General features: G+C 55.4%; 3 protein-coding genes across 3 annotated transcripts in view; 2 read left to right on the top strand and 1 right to left on the bottom strand.

The window, feature by feature from the left end:
- The first annotated feature begins 6 nt into the window (after positions 1-6).
- PEX16 (peroxisomal biogenesis factor 16) lies at positions 7-6,589 on the top strand. The gene is made up of 11 exons (XM_005419553.2): positions 7-26; positions 167-202; positions 426-502; positions 1,771-1,904; positions 2,209-2,315; positions 2,794-2,874; positions 3,709-3,861; positions 4,186-4,258; positions 4,532-4,651; positions 4,861-4,925; positions 6,055-6,589. Exons 4-11 carry the CDS (start codon positions 1,837-1,839, stop codon positions 6,111-6,113), a joined length of 726 nt encoding a protein of 241 aa, XP_005419610.2. The 5' UTR covers positions 7-26; positions 167-202; positions 426-502; positions 1,771-1,836; the 3' UTR covers positions 6,114-6,589.
- Positions 6,590-6,844: 255 nt separating this feature from the next.
- CUNH11orf94 (chromosome unknown C11orf94 homolog) lies at positions 6,845-7,976 on the top strand. The gene is made up of 3 exons (XM_031055825.1): positions 6,845-7,322; positions 7,519-7,592; positions 7,695-7,976. Exons 1-3 carry the CDS (start codon positions 7,255-7,257, stop codon positions 7,829-7,831), a joined length of 279 nt encoding a protein of 92 aa, XP_030911685.1. The 5' UTR covers positions 6,845-7,254; the 3' UTR covers positions 7,832-7,976.
- A 61-nt stretch (positions 7,977-8,037) lies between these two features.
- The window catches only part of MAPK8IP1 (mitogen-activated protein kinase 8 interacting protein 1), a 19,827-nt gene continuing 10,395 nt past the window's right edge, over positions 8,038-17,469 (bottom strand). The window contains exons 3-11 of the mRNA XM_031055824.1: positions 14,408-14,489; positions 12,995-13,867; positions 12,291-12,366; positions 11,691-11,863; positions 11,299-11,408; positions 11,057-11,176; positions 9,930-10,000; positions 9,505-9,603; positions 8,038-9,066 (exon numbers count right to left, since the gene is read on the bottom strand). Coding sequence (XP_030911684.1) covers positions 8,994-9,066; positions 9,505-9,603; positions 9,930-10,000; positions 11,057-11,176; positions 11,299-11,408; positions 11,691-11,863; positions 12,291-12,366; positions 12,995-13,867; positions 14,408-14,489 — 1,677 coding nt within the window. The 3' untranslated portion in view covers positions 8,038-8,993. The remainder of the gene's footprint in view (positions 9,067-9,504; positions 9,604-9,929; positions 10,001-11,056; positions 11,177-11,298; positions 11,409-11,690; positions 11,864-12,290; positions 12,367-12,994; positions 13,868-14,407; positions 14,490-17,469) is intronic.

Here is a 17,469-nt window from a genome sequence, read left to right as displayed (position 1 = left end):
GCGGGGGCTCTCCTACCTGCTGCCAGGTGCGGGAGCGGGGGGGCGGGCGAACCTTCGTCCCTCCGGCCGGGGTCTGGGCCGGGGGACGCGGGCACCGGGACCCAGCGGGGAGCGGGGGCTCCCCCGGCTCCGGGCGCTCGCTGCAGCCGCTCTCTTCCCTTCGCAGGTCGCTTCTCGGACTCGCACGCGCTGTCGGAGCTGGGTAGGTGGGCAGCGGGTTGGGGCCGGTGCTGTGCCCTTACCCGGGTGCATGCGAGTCTTGCTCCCCGGGCCCTGCTCTTGTCCATGCATTCTCAAGCAGCTCCTGGGAGGAGGCTGCATATCCTGCTACCCTCCTTCCCTCCTCCCCTGTCGGGGACAGACAGCAGGGCCGGTTTGGCTTGCTTGTTGTGCATCCATTCTGCATTGTTCTCTTCCTTTTCCAGTGTACTCTGCCTCCAACCTTCTAGTGCTGTTAAATGACTGGATTCTCCGAAAGGACCTGCAGGACAGCCTGCCAGTGGTAAGGCTGGAGCATGTGGGAGGAGGATTTGGGACATATGCTTTCTTCCTTGCAGGAGCTTTCAGGGAGTGTCTGTAGAAACTTAACAGGTCTTTGCTAAGGCCTCTCTTTGTGGTCAGGTATGGAGAAGCCAGAGGCAACCTCTGAATGCAGCTAAAATAGCAGCCCTGTCCCTTAGCTCCTGGCTTGGAGGCGTGGCTGGAGCACTCCCTGGACCCCAGAAATCAGGCCCTGACTTGCACCAGAAGCTCCACAGGCTTTTTTGAGAAGCTCAGAACGTGAACTAGGTAGAGGTGTTGATGAATAAACCGTTGCTGTTTACACAGCAGTGGCTCTGGAGCACTGAAGCTCTTGATTCCATCTGTGAGACTCTTCCTTTGCTCGTGTATTGAGTAAAACAAATGTAAGTGGCTTGCTACTGTGTCTATCTTGCATGAGCCCCGGGCTGGCTCTCAGCATTCTTAAACCCTTTGGGGAATGGGGAAGAGGTTGTTTTTTTCCAGACAAGGTTCTTCTGTTACAAACCTGCCCAGTGTGTGGCTTGGGTGTTGGCAGCTCCCTGAATGGAGCATCAGGCGTATAACAAACAGAAATGCACAAGACTTGCTTCCCTGGTAAAAATTTAATAGAATTCCAGCCGTATTGTCTTTACTGATGCTTTTCAGTGAATCAAACCCTATGGTTGACAGCAGTAGTAAGTTCCCACATGGATAGCAGAGACCTAGACTGGAAGAGGACCAACTGTCTTGGGGTTCATGCCTGAAATCTAGTCTGATGCTGTGTTCAGCCAGCATTCACTCTGATGTGGCTGTGGACTCTGGGTTCCCTTCCCTCTACTTCAAGTATACTCCCTCATCAGCTCTGTCCAGAGAGGAGCTTGTCTTGTGTCTCAGCTCTGGGATGAGGAGGAGGGGAAGGTTTTGCTGTGGAGCTCAGGCCCAGTGCCACAACCCAGGAGGCTGTCCTGTTGTGTCAGTTGGGGTAGAGGCAATATAAAACACAGATGTGATGTTCTCTCTATTTTTGGCATGGTAGCTCCACGTGATGCTGTGATGTCTCAGTTTGCCCCTGCTTGGACGTAGATAAGTGGGCTTGTGTGTAGGCTCCAGCCACAGTGGAGACATTGCTTTTTGTTTCTGGAGCTGTGACTTCCAAGGCCATCTGGTGCTTATTTCTGAGGGTCCCACCAGTCTGGGCTGTGTTTCTGCCCTCTTAGCTCCTGAGCAGAGCCTGCATCCTGTCCCCTTCCTCCCCTCTGTGTTTTGCAGTCGCTGCCCCAGCAGAAGCTGCTGACCTGGCTGAGTGTACTAGAATGCGTGGAGGTCTTTGCAGAGATGGGGACAGCCAGGGTGTGGGGGGAGATGGGCCGGTGGACCATCATTGTCCTCATCCAGCTGGCTAAGTAAGTGCTGTGGGCAGAGGGGAAGGGGCAGCGTGCGCTCGGAAAGGGGACCTGGAGGGCACTCCGTAGTACCCTGGAAAAAATCCCACACAGGACTGAGCTGCCAGTCCCTGAGGCTGGGGGAATTTGGAGCCCCACGGTGTACTGGACTCTGTGCCACAGAAGGGAACACTAACACCTCTCACCTTGCCATTTGCTCTGAGGAGACCCGAGTGTTTCCCTCTTCTGTGGAAGCCATCTCTCCAGTGTAACAGGAACCCAGCTCCCCAGTCTGGTATTGAAGACTTCACATGTCTGTTCACAGAGCCATCCTTCGGCTCCTGCTCCTGCTGTGGTACAAAGCTGGCATCCAGATGTCTCCTCCCATTGTGCCACTGAACAGGGAGAAGCAACAGCCTCTCCACCCTCAAGGTGAGCCCATGGTGTTGTCATCATTGGCTTGGTGCCTTGCTGAGCCACATGTCTTGTCCTGCTAGAATTACTCATGAGAGCAGTGGCTTGTGCAGCACATGGAACCATAAGGTGTCTGTACTCAAGGCTGAGCTGTGTTCAGCTTTCCACCCTTTGCAGAGGACGAGTTAGCTTACTGGCAGGGTTGTCCAATATCTGGACCATCCTGGAAGGAAGGGATGGAGAAGTCCAAACTGTGAATTTCTGGCTGAACCATGAGTCAGGCTGTATGTGCCCTGGTCTAGTGATGAAGAAAGAGGCCTGAGACTGGGGCAGTGTCAGGCAGATTTACCTTTTCACCCTCTGCCTACTGTTAGCCCCTGCAAAATTGTCCAGTTTGCACTAAATCTACCTTTCAATCTGCTCTTCTTGGTGGCAGCTCTGGGGTGTGAAGCGTATTGCTTTGAAGCCTGACCCCTGTGGCTGTTTCCTTCTGCAGGCATGGAAGACAACTCCTCAGGGAAGGATCAGACCTATGTTGGCAGGCGTTCCAGCCGTGTTGTGCGCTCCCTACAGAGCAGTAAGTGACTGAGCCTGTTTTCCAGCCTGAGCTGTTCCTGCCCTGTGCCTTCATGGATGGCATGGGTGTGAGCAGTAGAGGGTAGAACCTTGTATTGGGACATATAAATGCCATTCATATAAATCAAAGGGCCTCATATCTGGGCCCACTGTGGATAGGTGGGGGTATCAAAGCAACCAGAGACATGCTGCAAGGCTAGCACTAAATTGTCTTTTCCCAAGTGAGCTGTGCAACCGACACAGCTCTTCATCATGGTTATGCTTTGAGGAGCACGGATCTTACAAGTACCTCTTCAAGCTTTCCCCTTTCACACCTTCACAGTGCAGAAAGCAGGGAAACATGATAGGAAGGTGTCCTGGTTTGGGCTGGGATAGAATTAGTTTTTTTCCTGCTAACTAGTATGGTGCTGAGTTTTGGGTTTAGTATGAGACTAATGTTGATAACATTGTTATAACCGATACTGTAGCTTGTTGAGAAGTAGCAGTTACTCTAAGTCAAGGACTTTTCAGCTTCCTGGGTTCTGCTAGTGGGGAGATGCGCAAAAAGCTGGGAGGGAGCATGGCCAGGATGGGTGACCTGAACTGGCTAAAGGGATCTTCCATGCCATAGAATGTCATGCCCACTGTATAAACTGGGGGCATTGGCTGGGAGGGGCCAATGTCAATGCAGGAGTTCTACCTTTTTCTGATCCTTCTCCCCATCCAACCTGCGGCGGGGGGCAGCGGTGTGAAGGGCTCCAGGGCCAGGTGGAGTGAGCTAGCAGTCATGTGATACGTAGTTTCCAGCTCCGACAAAGCTTTTATTTGTGTTAATAACCAGACCTGCTTGTTTCAGCCCCTTCCCTGCAGTCCCGGCACTGGGGGTCCCCCCAGCAGAGGGAGGAGTCGCAGAGCCGAAGAACGGAGGAGATCAACCAGCCTCCCACTCCTCTGGGTCTCCAAGAAACCATCGCAGAATCCATCTACATTACCCGCCCCCTGCTCCACCGTATCCTGCCCTCCTTGTGGGCTCCCGACACTCGCGGTGCCAGCAGAGGGTGCTGCGGGCTCGGCCCGGGTGCAGGGCAAGGGAGCGGCTTCCCTTGGGCGCGGGACTCGGGTCTCTTCCCGTGCTTAAGCTTTGGTGACTGGCCTCAGCCACTGGAGCTGTGGGTGCAAGTCCTCCAGCCCTTTTCCCCGGGGCCTCCAGTCCTGCCTTAGGGTGTATTCGCCTGCATTTGGCAGAATTTTGTGGATATGCAGGGGATCACTTCTCTGTGTGCCTCTTGTTAGGAATCTCTCATCTTTTCATTCCTTGACTGTGTGTTCCTAGTACTGAGTCTAGGAGTCTGGGGCCAGAGATCATGGAAGCCCTGGCTCCTCTCAGCAGTCCTGGACATCTCGAGGTCAGTCTGATGAAGAGTCTTTCTAGGTGCTCGGTTTGGTGGTGGCTGGGCATCACACTTCCCCGTTCCCCAGTCCTGGGCAGAGAAATATGCACCCGGGATGGTCTTTAGCTTGGAGATTGACCCATCTTCTACAACACTTACAGTGCTCTTTGTTCTGAACTGGTGCAGGCTGCTCTGCGCTGAGCTGAGAGTGGAGGACTTTAGAAGCCCCCTTTCTTTTCCCTGCTGGCTGCTTTTGCTGTGACTTAGCTCTCTGCCCTCCTCTTCCAGTCTGAGTTTGCTGGGTGATCTGAAAGACCTGAACAGGCGAGAGCGGGCGGAGCTGAGGCGACGCACGATCCTACTGCTGTACTACCTGCTGAGATCTCCTTTCTATGACCGATACTCAGAGTAAGGGGCCCTTGCTGGGCTTTTGCTGAAAATTTCTCTTTTAACTGTAGTAGCATCACGGGACTGGGTGAGTAGATCTGAAGATGTGTGGGTGCCTGTGACCAGGTTAAACTGAGCCCTTGTCTAACAGCTGCCATTGTTGTTTGTGTGCTCAACAGCTGGGCCAAGAGATGTCCGGCTGGACTTGTTCATATTCTCTCCCTTTCTAGGGGTAGGATCCTCCTCCTTCTGCGCTTGTTGGCTGATTATGTGCCTGGAGTTGGCTTCATCACACGTAAGTGGGTCCCACTGTTACATCCCCATTTATTTATTTATATCCCCATTTCCGCCTGGTGAAGAAAAATGAGGGCAGTTGGGAACATTTGTCAATTGGTTTCCAATCTGGGGAAGGAATTGGGACGTCCTTAGAGAGGTTAGCGCTAGAGTAGTTGTTGATGCCTGAGTAATTTTTAAATTAGGAAAAGATTAATTGCTTCCTGGCTTGATGACAGTAGTAAACCTCTGTGTGCCCTGAGGCTGCAGAGGTCAGTGTCTGCCTCCTAGGCCTGTTCTCCTGGGCATCCTTTCTGTACCTCAGCTGGTACACCAGGGCCCCAGCTTTGCAGCCCTGTTCTGAGCTCTTTTCCTTGACCCCTAGTCTACAGTGTGGACATGAGGGGTAAATGGGTGTGTGGAACTCTTGAACCAGGCAGAAATTGACTGTAAATCAAAGGGCCAAACCAGGTCTGTGTTCTAGTTCTTCACCAGAGGATCCCTTTATTATAGGCCAGCATTTCATTTCCCTCCACTCTTCCCCTGATGATGTTAATCCTTTTGTGGAGTGATTCATGGCAGTGATATGACATTACATCAGCCTGGCATCATGGGATTGCCCTTTCTTTGGGGAGGTCACAAAGCTGGCTAGCTCAGGAGCCACTTCCTCCAGTTAGTGATTTCAGAGAGGCTTTGGAGCCTGCATTAAGCCCTGTGCAACGTAAGCATTTTCACTCTACAGCAGATGCTTCTGTTTGCACCTGCTCACTATTGCTGCGTTATCTTCCTTCTTCCCTGTCACAACAGTGTTCTCCTGACTCTCTGCATGGGGGTTTTCCCCTTGCACATTGCAGATCCCCTTTCCCACTGCAGTTTGAACATGTCAGCTCTGAGGGAATGGTTGGTGTCCCACACCATGGCTGTGCTGACCATGTTTCACACCCCTCTTGGTCCTGCTCTGATCTCTGGCACCACATTGCAGTGTTGCCTTACGTCTTGGCAGAATAGAATTCTTGGGTTCATCTGAGTTGTCTAAGTGGAGATTTGGGGTTGTTTGGATCATAATGAGAAGTGGGGGATATACCCCATAGACACACCACTTTAAATTGTTGCCTTTCTACATGTACGATCCCTCTGTTCTCTTGTTTCAGGGCCACTGATGGATTACTTGCCTGCTTGGCAGAAAATCTATTTCTATAACTGGGGCTGATAAGAAAAGAAGACAATTACTCTGTGCTAAAATCATGGCTGGACATTCCTAAGGAGGGCAAGCAGGCTGGGGGAGGGATGTTGATAATGTCTAATTTTCAGTTAAATCATAAATGAGAAGTTCCTGTTCTGCAGAGCAGGGAGGGGGTTGTATGCAATTTTTTAACAGATCAAGGCGTGAATGATGGACACTAAATGTGTGGGGAGACCTGGCCACCTATTTCTCTGGACCATTCTGTGGCTGCAGTGATGGTGATGGGGCAACTTCTTTTTTGAAGCACTCGATTTTTCTTCTTTTGTACAGCTGCGCTATAACAAAGCCAGGCAGCGTAGTGGATTTTGGGAGAGCGCTGTCTCACATGTCAAGGCGCTGAGGTTGACCCACAACCTGCTTGTGTTGGCCATGCCTGGCCCATCTGCTTGGAGCAGACTTGTCTGTCAAATAAACTGACTGAATGGAGAGAACTGAGTTGAAGAGCCTCTGCCTCTTTGCATGGGATCCCTTGTCTCTGGGTGCCAGCAGGTCTCTCTGTCAGAAACAGCAGCTTTTGCAGTTGTCTACCCTGGGATACTCTGTCCCTTAGAAGCCTTTTGCTGTGGCCTGTGTCAGTCGGGGCCCCACATGTTGCTCAGCTGATGACTACAGCCTCTGTAATTCCCAGTGCCTGCCTCAGTCCCCAGAGTCCTGGGGTTCCCCTGGGGGTCCACAGAGCTGCAGTGTGCAGGCTGCTTTCCTAGCACCTAATGTGTGTTAAAAGAACTGTGCTCCCTTTGCTCAGTCTTATAGCAGAGGAAGATGCTGAAGTGTTGTCTCCTGGAACAGAGTGGTACTGAGATGAGATGCAAGGGTCTGCTTTTAGAGGGTTTGAGAGGAAGGCACAAGCAGGTGCTGAGGGACAGAGACAGCCCTAGATCTCTGACTATATGGGGGGACACACACCAGCACAATGAAGTCTCAGCAGCTAGCTAGCAGGGCCCAAGCAGATGCAGCCCAGGACCTGAAGGGGACAAGGTAGGAAGGGACAGCAGCAGTAGCTGGGAGGGGCCATGTCCCCTGCCCCACCCAGCAGGTGTCCCTGGGCAACCAGGGTGGCTTCTCTGTGACCTTGCTGTGGAACCAGTGGAACCGGTCAGTGTGCACCATGCTGTGCTGCCTCCTGCTCCTTGCCCTGCTGCTGGGGGCTGCCCTCCCACAGCCTGTGCACCAGAGGTAATGGCACTTCCCTCCTTCTCCTCCTCCCTGCCCCAGTACCTGCTGGGCCCCTGACATAGGCTGGGACTTGTGGCACCAGGCCTCAAGAGCTGGCCAGACTGGGTGGAAGATGCAGCCCGTGGGAGCTCTTGTGCCAGCCTGGGTAAGTGGTGTAGGACCTTGGCTCACTCCTGGCCCTTGTTTTCCTCTGTAGGAACAGCTACTCAGTTCCTGAGGATTTCTCTGCTCCCCTGGAGCTTCCACAGAAGCACTTCGGCCTGGTGGATGGTACAGTGCTCTCCTTGCCCCTCCGAACCTCCTTTCCATGCACTCACCCCTCCAGGTGGGTGGGTGTCCCGGAGCTGAGCCCAGCCTCTGCTATACCTGCAGATTACGGCATCAAGCCCAAGCAGCCTGGCTTCAGGATGCGGGCGGCCCTGGCGCGGCCGGTGGAGCTGCGCAGAGCCCGCAAAAGCAAGCGGGACGGGCTGGACCTGCTGGAGTACTACGAGGATGGGCGCCTGTGAGCCAGTGTGCCCCTGTGCCCACCACAGCCCCCCAGGTGAGGGCTGGAGCAACAGCTGCCAGAAGGCCCTTTGGGCCATCATATGATCTCTGGCCTCTGGACTGCAGCCAGGGCTCTTGGACCAATACTGAGAAGGTCCAGTTCCTCAAGGGCAAGAAGAAGCCAGGGCCCAAACCCCTTGTAGTGGGAAACAAACACCACAGTAGCTGTGCTCCAGGAACCATCATATTTAATAGTTGTTGCCATCACAGCAGATCCAGCTGAAGCACAGAGATCACTGGCTGCAGGGACCGGGGGAGCTCTTCCACCTCCCTGGTGCTTCGCACGGCTCCCTGCAGCCTTTAGCCCTTCCCTGCCCCACTTCAGGCAGCCACCCAGCTTTGTGCAGGGCCTGAGCCCCACTGAGCTGGGGTGCCCCTGCCCTGCCTCTGCCACCTGCAGCTTGGGGGAGAGGGGAAAGGGGCAGAGAAAAGCTTCCCTCCCGAGGGTATTGTTACTGCGGGGAGGTATGAGGGGAATTTTTCTCTCTCCCCAGGGCATGGATACAAGATGGAAAGGGTGGGGATGGGGACAGAGGCAGGGGAAAACTGTTTCATCTCATACTGGATCTGGCAGAGGAGATACTGGGGCTTCCTCTGCCACCCCTGCCCAGCAGCCATCTCCCCACGGCTTGGCAGGGAGGTGATCCCACCTCCCAGGCAGGAGCCAGCATGTGGGTCTTGTTTTCTTTAGCTGCTGTGTCATCATACTGCAAGAGACTGACTCTGCCACTGCAAATAAAAGTCACCCCAGATGGATGTGACAGGCAGCTGTGCCATGGTCACAAGGAGGAGATGCTGTCACCCCAGCCTGCAGTTGGAAAGGGCATGAGCACACTACTGCCCCCCACCAACTGCTCACAAGCAGGGCACCCAGTGGGTGCTTCTTCCATAGAATAAACTAAGAGTATTTTGTACAATAAACACAATTTGTCCAGCCCTCCCCCCTCCCGTCCCCCCAGCCCGAGGAAGGGGAGTCACGAAAAGAGGCGGCGCTCCGTGCCCCGGGGAGCCCTGCCCCGGGCCTGCTCCTCCTCCAGGCTCAAAGCAGCTCTTGTCCATGCACAACACGGGGAAGGGGCGAGACTGCAGCCCTGGCTGAGCAGGAGGTGCCTGTGCCAGCCCCTACTCCAGGTAGATGTCCTCTGTGGGGCACGTGTACTCCACATACTCCTTGTAGAATTGCTGAAAAGCCCTCCTGCAACACAGCACCAGGCAAAGCTTAGCAGCAGCCTCCCCACAAGGCAATTATAGATCCTTGTTTCCATCCTGACCCTCACTCCTTACCCTGTGGCCTGTTTGACCCCCCAGGCCCTGACCTCTTCTGCATTAGCCCCAGAGCTGCCATCAGAGCCACAGGGTCTCCATCCTTGCTCTGATTCCCTGCACAGTGCATGACTTTCAGCCATCTGCCTGCAAAGCCTTGCACTGGGACTTTTTCCAGTACTGTCAGGAATATGATGCCCATAGCCCTGTCAGCCCTGACTCTCAAGCCAAGCATCTCACTGGAGGAAGAGGTGCCAGCCTGGGGCCAGATCCAAGCCCCACATGTAGGGGGAGAGGGCAGTATTCAGCCTGGCTGTCTTGTTCCTCCTGCCCTTTATGAGCCAGCCTTCAATGCCCAGCCAGGACTCACCCTACAGACTCGGCCAGTGGCTTCGTGGACTCCTCCGAGACGAAGACATGACAGGCAAATCTGTGGTCAGCAGGGTGCTTGGTGATGAACCCAAAATATCTGAGGGCAAAGAAAGTGGATGTGACTGGACCAGCAGACCAGCAGGCATAGGTACCTGAGCATCTCTGAGGTGTACCCTCCCTTAAGCCTAGGGATTTGGGACCTGAAAGCCCCCCCATAAATCCTGGTGGCCACCCCAAGGTCATGCCACAGCCCATGTCCAGAGCTGCAGCACTGGGCTCGCAGGGAGCCCTCCAAACCAGGGCTCTGGGAAACCTCTTCCCTTCCTAGCCCCAGCTGTGCTACCCCCAGGGAGCAGGAAGGCAGGAAAGCCTCGCTGCTGAGCTACTGGTGTTGAGAGCTGCACTACACTTCTTTCTACTCACTTGTTGTTCTTTGGATGGTACCCACAAAAGGAAATGTTCTTCAGCTGGAAAAAATGGCTACACTTGTTTACCTGGAGGGGAGAGAGAGAGAGAGAGGGGAACTGTCAGAGCTTTTCTCCCCACACTGCAGTGCAGCTGGTCTCTGGCCACTGGAAATATGCACTTGGAGACTGAGGACTGAAATTAATTGGAGACTAATCCTGGGCTGCTATCAGCAGCAGTTTCAGGATTGTTCCAAGCATCTGAACAAAGGGAGCTTTTCCAGGCAGCCCTGCTGGCTCTCACCTCAGCTGCCTTTACCGCCAGTAGCTCCTGCAGGATTTCCCTGGAGGCCCTGAGTCAGACTGTACGCAGTCTAGAGTCAGTGCTGCTGTTCACCAGCACACACAGCCCTCCTTCTTCACTAAAAAGGCTCCCAGAAACACTAGTACATAGAAGATGAATGGATAAATTAGAACTAAACAAGTCAATTCAAGCCTGGGTGTCAAAGGGTCCCAGCCAGAAATTAAAACTTATTTATACAAGTCTAAAGTGCGGCTAAGTTGATGGCATCCTCTGAATATAGGCAAAATTTGTAGAAACCTCATGCCAGCTCTATCACAGCACTCAGAGCCATGAGCTACTCCTATCCCTCAGCTGGAAGGGAGGTTTCCCAACAGCTTGCTGCAAAGCCCTCACTTTCCTCTGCTCAGCATCCCAATGTGCTTTACTAGGCTGCTTATGTAGAATGCTAATCAGCAGCCTGCCCTTGCCAGATAAAGAGATTACAGGGCAGATCTGGAGGACACCACTCAAAATAGCAGCAGAAAGGTTTAGAAGCAGCTGACAGATTACTGGGTATGGCTCAGCTCGCAGCATCCCAGCGCAGTGATGTGCCTGGCAGCTGTGAGAGCATCAGCTGGCAGTACTGCCTGGAGCTGGGGCCTGGTGAGGCATGGGGGACCTCGACGGTGGGCCTAAAATGCTGATGATGGTGTTTCTCACACCCTCAGACCCTTAATTTTCATATGCAAGGGGTGGAGACCCTTAATTTTGATATGCAATCATGGCCTGTAGCACAGAGGGCACGAGCCAGTTCAGAGCAGCAATGAGGGAAGGGATGAGATGAGCAGGGAGGGCGGCACTACCTTGCTGTGCTCCTTGGAGTCGTCAGCTTTCACAGCAATCTTGACCCCGCGCACACTTATCTCCAGGACGCAGCTGGAGGGGGGGTTAAAGTGCACAGTGAGGCGGCGCGTGGTGGCAATCTGCAGAGAGACAGACAAAGCAGAGGGACACATGAGCAGTGATGATGGTTCCCCACTGAGGCTCTGCCCTGCTGCCAGATGGAGCAGGCACTCCTGCTCCCTGGGATGGAGTGGGACACTACCTTCTGCATGGCCGCACAGAGCACATCATTGCCCTTGTGGTAAGGAACCTGCACAGAGCCAAGGAACTTCACCCGAAACTGGTCCACCCAGTCACTGCTCTTGGCCAGAGCTGGAAGAGAGAGCACACGGCAGGGATCATTTCTGGTGACCAGCTATGTGGGCTGAGCTCCACCTCCCCTCTCCACCTTCCCACCCCTGTGCTTTTCCCTGCCCAGGAAAAGCTTCCCTCAACACCAGCTACCAACTCCCAGCATCACAGCAGAACCTGCACATTGGTCCCTGCTGGACGCCCAGTTTGTCCTCCCCCCCAGTCTGCTCAGCACCAGACTGCTCAGCAGGGAGGATGTGGTACCAGCTGGGGACATCAGCAGGCTGCACAGAGGCTTGATACCTGTTACATGGTCTGGGTCCTTGGTGACTTCAATAGCATAGTAGGCAGGGAAGATGCCCCGATCTCCTGTGCGCATGTTGTAGGCCTCATACCAATAATCTTCTGCCTGCACCTCCACCAGCAAAGGATCATCCACCTCCAGCTCCAGCTCGTCCGCATGGCGAGGCACAAACCTGGGCAGAGAGGCACTAGCAGCTGGCTGGCTAGCAGTGCTGGTGCCCTTCTCAGTGGCACACTGCTGGGGCACCCACCACAACCCAGGCGGTAGCCATGGGGACCTGACATGCTAAATAAAGCACTGCAGGCGGTTTGGGCACAACAGGCAGCAGCAGCATCCTGACACCTAATGCAAGGGTATCCTCTATCGCACCACCCAAGCTGCTCCTCAGAGGCCCTGACTGCCCTTGGAGGTCTTGCCCATGCAGCAGCTTGGGCAAATGTTGCTCCTGGGCAGGATATGAGCTACAGGCTACAGGTTTGTTCCCCAGGGCTTCCCACACCAGAAACACTGGAGTTTGTGCTGACCCCACCTTGGTGGGAGTGCAGCACCAGCTTTCCCCTGATAGAGGCTGGGGACACTGCCTGTGCCTGCAAGCTCACCTAAAGACAGCACGGTGAGTCTGCTCCTGCTCCTCCCCGTTGATCATGCAGGAGAACAACCCAAAGGACTCAGCACCTGGGGACAAAGGCAGAGGAGGACATGTCAGCATTGAGGGATCAGCATCACGGCCAAGAGAAGGACATGGGCCAGGCTGTCTGCTGAGGCTCCTGCAGGATGGTTCATCCAAGAAAAACTCTCACAGGGAAAACTCCTGTGATGCCACAGGAGAGAGACATGGCTGGAGCTGCTGCGCTGGTGCCCCTCAGTCCCTGCTGGGAACAAGGCCTCCCTGCACCAACACAAACAGCTGTGACACCGGTATGGGACCAGCCACACCATGGGAAACCCTGCCTGCTGGAGCATGCCAACAGTGCTCTTCTGGGCTTGGAGAGGAGTGTGGCATGCCAGGAATATGATGGCCCCCTGTGAACTCACTCAGCCTCCCCCTCAGCATGGCCATATCTGAGGCATGCCTCAATGCAGCCTCAAACACCTACTGCCGCCCGCACCTGACACTCACGACACTTTTCCAAGCCCCACCATGCCTCCTGGACCACCAGGAACAAAGCCACAGGCTGCAGCAAGCAGAACTGGGGCTGAGGTCTGCTGGTAGCTTCCTATCTCCTGAGCATGTACCAGAGACAGGCAGGGCTGCCAGGGCAGGCAGCCACCAGCCCACCTTCCCCCAGTGCCCAGCACTCACTGGAGGAGCGTGCCCGACCACTCATGAAGACATTGAGGAACTTCTTGGAGAAGTGGATGTCTGCCTCGGGGGTGGAGTCCTCAGAGAGGCAGACTGAGTCACGCTTCAGCGCATCCTCCTCATACTCCTCGCCGATGGCCGACTCATAGGGTGACGAAATGCAATTGTCGTAGACTGTGGCCGAGTCGCTCTCATCGCTGTAGCCTGAGTAGCACTGCTTGAGGCTGACCAGCTCCAGCTGCACGTTCTCATCCACCACCAGTGTGTATTTGACAGAGTCATAGGAGAGGGCACTGGTGTCCGAACTCACAGAGGCTCTCTGAAGGTTGTGCCCCGGCCGGGAGCCACTACTCCCGCCACCACAGGAGGCCCTGGGCAGGTTTGTCTTGTCAGGGGAGGACATGTAGTCCAGCACCTCATCCTCCTCGCTGATGGAGGGGTTGGTTTTCCCTGCCAGGGCTGAATAGCCGGAGGTGTCGATGTCGGAGCTGATGGACATGCGGTTCTCACTGGACTGGGACAGGAACGGCTTGTCAGTCTCCAGGGGGTCCGAGTTCTTCTGCACGGGCGTCAGGTAGATCTCCTCCGTGGCCTCCAGCCTCACATCCGTCTGGTAGCGGATGCGGTCCCGGTGGGCCTCGGGGCCCCTCGTTACCACCACGACGCTGGCACCGTGCGGTGGGGCCCGGCTGGGGGCCTGGTGCTTCTCGGGCGGCCGGGACGAGGCAACGCAGGCTGGGGCCATCTGCGTGGCTGCTGTGCGCCGGCACGGGCTCTCCGTGGATGTGCCCCGGTCTTTGGTGGAGGTTGTGCTGTTTTGGTGATTGACCTCATCACTCAGGCAAACGTGGTCATGGGGAGGGGTCTGCTCACCTGTAGGGAGAGGAGAGCAGCGTAGACAGCCACACAGAGGGAATGCTCCCTGACAGGGAAGGTGTCCAGGGATGCCACCCAGACTCACAGAATCATTTAAGTTGGAAAGGACTTCTAAGATTCTCAAGTCTAAGCATTAACACTGTCAAGCCCACCACTAAACCATGTCTCTAAGCACCACATCTACACAATTTTCCACATTTCTGGGGATGGTGATTCCAGCACTTCCCTCTTCCAATTCTTGTTCAACATTTCAACAAAGAAATTTTTTCTAATATCCAACCTAGACCTTCCCTGGTGCAACTTGAGGCTATTCCCTCTTGTCCTACTGTGTGCTACTTGGGAGAAGAGAACAACTCCCAGCTCACTAACAATCTCCAATCTCCTTTCAGGCAATTGTAGAGAGCAAGACGGACATGCACCCTGCACCCATGTGGTATGTTTTCCCCAACCTCCTGCTCCAGCACCACTTGCCTCAGGCTCCTGAGCACCATGAAAGGGTGCAAGGAGCTGACCCTGGCCAAAAGCCTGAGGACTCACCCGTTTTCAGAGGGGACGACGACCGGGATACCCGCTCCTGCCAACTGTGCTTTTTCCCCAGAGAGTTGTTATTCAGAGTGTCCTGAGGAGAAGAACAAAGCTGCCTTATAGCCTGAACAGTAAACAGCATGTGGCACAGCAGCACCCATTCCTCCCTGGGTCCACAGCACCCTGCCCAGCTAGGCATGCTGGGGCACGTGATGCTCAGGGAAACCACCAGCCCCACATCTCACCATGCTGCTGCTGCAAGAGCTGCCATGATGGCTGAAGCAGGGTGGTCAAGGAGCCAGCTGGGCTGCATTCCTCCACCAGGGGAAACGGCTGCAGAAGCCCACAGCTGGACAGTCCCAAGACAAAAAATTCAAGACCTGAGCCTGCCTGCATGCTTTACTACCATCCTGCCAGCCCGGCCTACCTTCAAACCACCCAGCTTAATGAAATGGGGGAAATGCCAAGGACCAGGCGTTGTGCGGCTGCTCAGCTAGAAGCTACTGGAGAGATTAATTCCTGCCTCTGGAGACATCTGTATTGGGTGTACACAGGGGCATACACAGATGGTGTGTATGTATGCAAATCTACACATACACAGTTCACTAGCAGATGTCAATCCTGAGCAGTGTGAGAGGAGAGGCAGGATCAGGCCATCCATGCTGCCCATGCCTGGGAGAGTTTCTGTGGGTGCTGTGCCCTGCCTGCCCAGCCCTGGGTGGCTGGCTGTGCCTGAGCACAAAGGAACATATGCTCAGCCTTGCTGCAACACCCAGGGAGCAAAGGGCACCAAGTCCCCTCTAATGAGGACCCTCCTGCAGATGGGGGACAAGTCCTCCCTGCTTGCCTCCACAGGGTGCGGCATCCTGCCTGGTGCAGTGCCAGCCCTCATCCATCCCCAGGGTGTTCCTGGCTCCACACTCTCAGGCCCTCCTATGGGGCACTGAATGTTTCTGCCCCAGCTGCAGCATTTTGCACTGTTAGGTCTTGCTTAAAGTACCAAAGCCCCGCTGGGACTCCCTGGATTTTCTCACGGCCTTATCACCAACCCGCAGCTGTTCCCAGCAGTGCAGGAGCTGCCTTGTCCTTACTTTGCCTCCTCACTGACACGAAGGAAGCCTTTGCCCCAAAATTCCATCATGTCACAGACTGCTGAACCACGCCTGCCAGATCCCTGCCTCCATGTGGGGAGGGAGAGACCCCTTCACAGAGCTTTGGCAACCTCCCACCATGGCCTCCATGAGTCCTGCCTGTGCCAAGGCAAATAACAGCACGTCCCTGCTAGCCTTTCCCAGGGACACGATGGCCGGGATGTGGGCCAGGCAAGCTGTCACAACGATGGCCTCTGCGTGCAGACTGCCACTGGGCCAGCACACACAAGCCAGCCTGGCTGCCTGGACTGGGACAGGAGGCAGCAATGCAGCAAGCACAGCCCACTGAGCCCACCCATGCTCACAGGGCCAGAGCACTCAGGGGTCTGTAATGCCCTGCCAGGGTGGAAAGGCATTCACAAAGTCTCAGAGCATGAACCTAGCCAGTCACAATAGGTGTTTCTTGCCCTCTGGGATGGTGGGGATGTTCCTCTCACTATTTCCAGGCCACCTGCCTGGGATGATGATCATAGAGCACCCAGCAGCAATTGGATCACCAGATTGGATCCTGGCCCCACAAGAACAGAGGGTGGGATGATGCTGTGCTTTGTGAGCACCCTGTCTGGCAGAGTGCCTGGTGCCCCAACTGGGCATTCAAGAGAGGATGCACAGCCATGGTTCCTCTTCTGACTACTTGTAGGAGAAGGGAGCTGAGCAGGCCAAGGGGATACAGTGTCTCGCAAGGGATGCCCTGCACCCCGTCCTCTCCTCAGGGCACCCCATGTAGACAGGGAGAAAGTGCCTCTGGCTAGAGGTAGGCATCCAGAACAGGAACCCCACGCACCTTACAGCCAGCCTCTCACTAGATCCTACCAACAACACTATCCTACCTGGCCACCATCCCCGCTGGCTCCAGGCTCCCATTGCCAGCTGCAGCAAAGCCCCCTCTCCCATTCCCCATGTCTTCAGCTCAGCTGCGCCCACACCTCACAGTGAGCTCCACATTCTCTACCATCTCCTTGCAAGGGGACCATCAGCTTCCCCTCCCCAGCCTACCATCTCTGCAACTCCCCCCACCCCCATCCCTCTCCAGACGCCTGCTCCCACCCCCGGACACTGGTTGGGAGCGAGTGTCTGGGAGAAGGCCCTGCTCTTCCCCACCACCCCCAGCTGGATGTGGCCACAAACCACTTGCTCCTCGGGGTCCCTGCACAGGGTGGGACAAGGCTGCTGCTGTCCCCTTGTCCATTATGCTCAGTGGAGCTCCCCCCGCCTCCCCAGGCCTGCTGCCTTTGTCCCCGGTGCCAGCTGCCTGCGGGCGCCTATCCTTGGCTCTGTGCCTTCCTCCTCCTCCTCCCACCCATGGCCTCAGGCAGAGAGCTGGCATCAGCTGCCAGTGCTGGGCTGGTGACACCCAGCTCTGACTACTCCCCATCTGTCACCCACGGGGACACCTGCCTCTCACTTCATGCTCCTCGGCTGAACGTCACCGCGACGAAAATCCTCCTACTTGGCAGAAGGCAGAGCTGAATGGAGGAGGGCGGCAAAAATAGCCCGGCACGTCGTGCACTTTGCGTGGGCTTGTGAAGTTTGCAGAAGTGGCAGAGCAAAGGGGCTCCAGCCGCTGCCTTGGGGGTCAGGATGCAGGGCACCAAGACATCATCCTCTCCAGGGGTGACAGTAACACCATGGCTGTGTGGGGCACGCAGTCTTGGCTAAAACCATCCAAAATCTTTACAAAATCTGAGCATGAGCGAGACAACAGTAGCCCCTTGTTCTCCTGGCCACCATTTTGGGCGTTGCTTTTCTCTCTCTCAGATTTTGTACGGGGTTCTGTCATTAATGCTTCTCTTGCCAGGCACCACCGCTCAGAAGCTGAGGCCACCAGGTCCCCAGTGCCAGGCACGGGGCACCTGCTGTCACTAGCCTGCCCTAGAGCTGGTGCTGCCCCAACCCGGGGCAGCTGGAGCCCAGCCAGCTGTT

The sequence above is a fragment of the Geospiza fortis genome, unplaced genomic scaffold (assembly GCF_000277835.1).
Source record: "Geospiza fortis unplaced genomic scaffold, GeoFor_1.0 scaffold66, whole genome shotgun sequence".
NCBI classification, from domain to species: domain Eukaryota; kingdom Metazoa; phylum Chordata; class Aves; order Passeriformes; family Thraupidae; genus Geospiza; species Geospiza fortis.
Note: the sequence above shows the minus strand (reverse complement) of the source record. Positions and strands in the feature narration are given on the sequence as shown.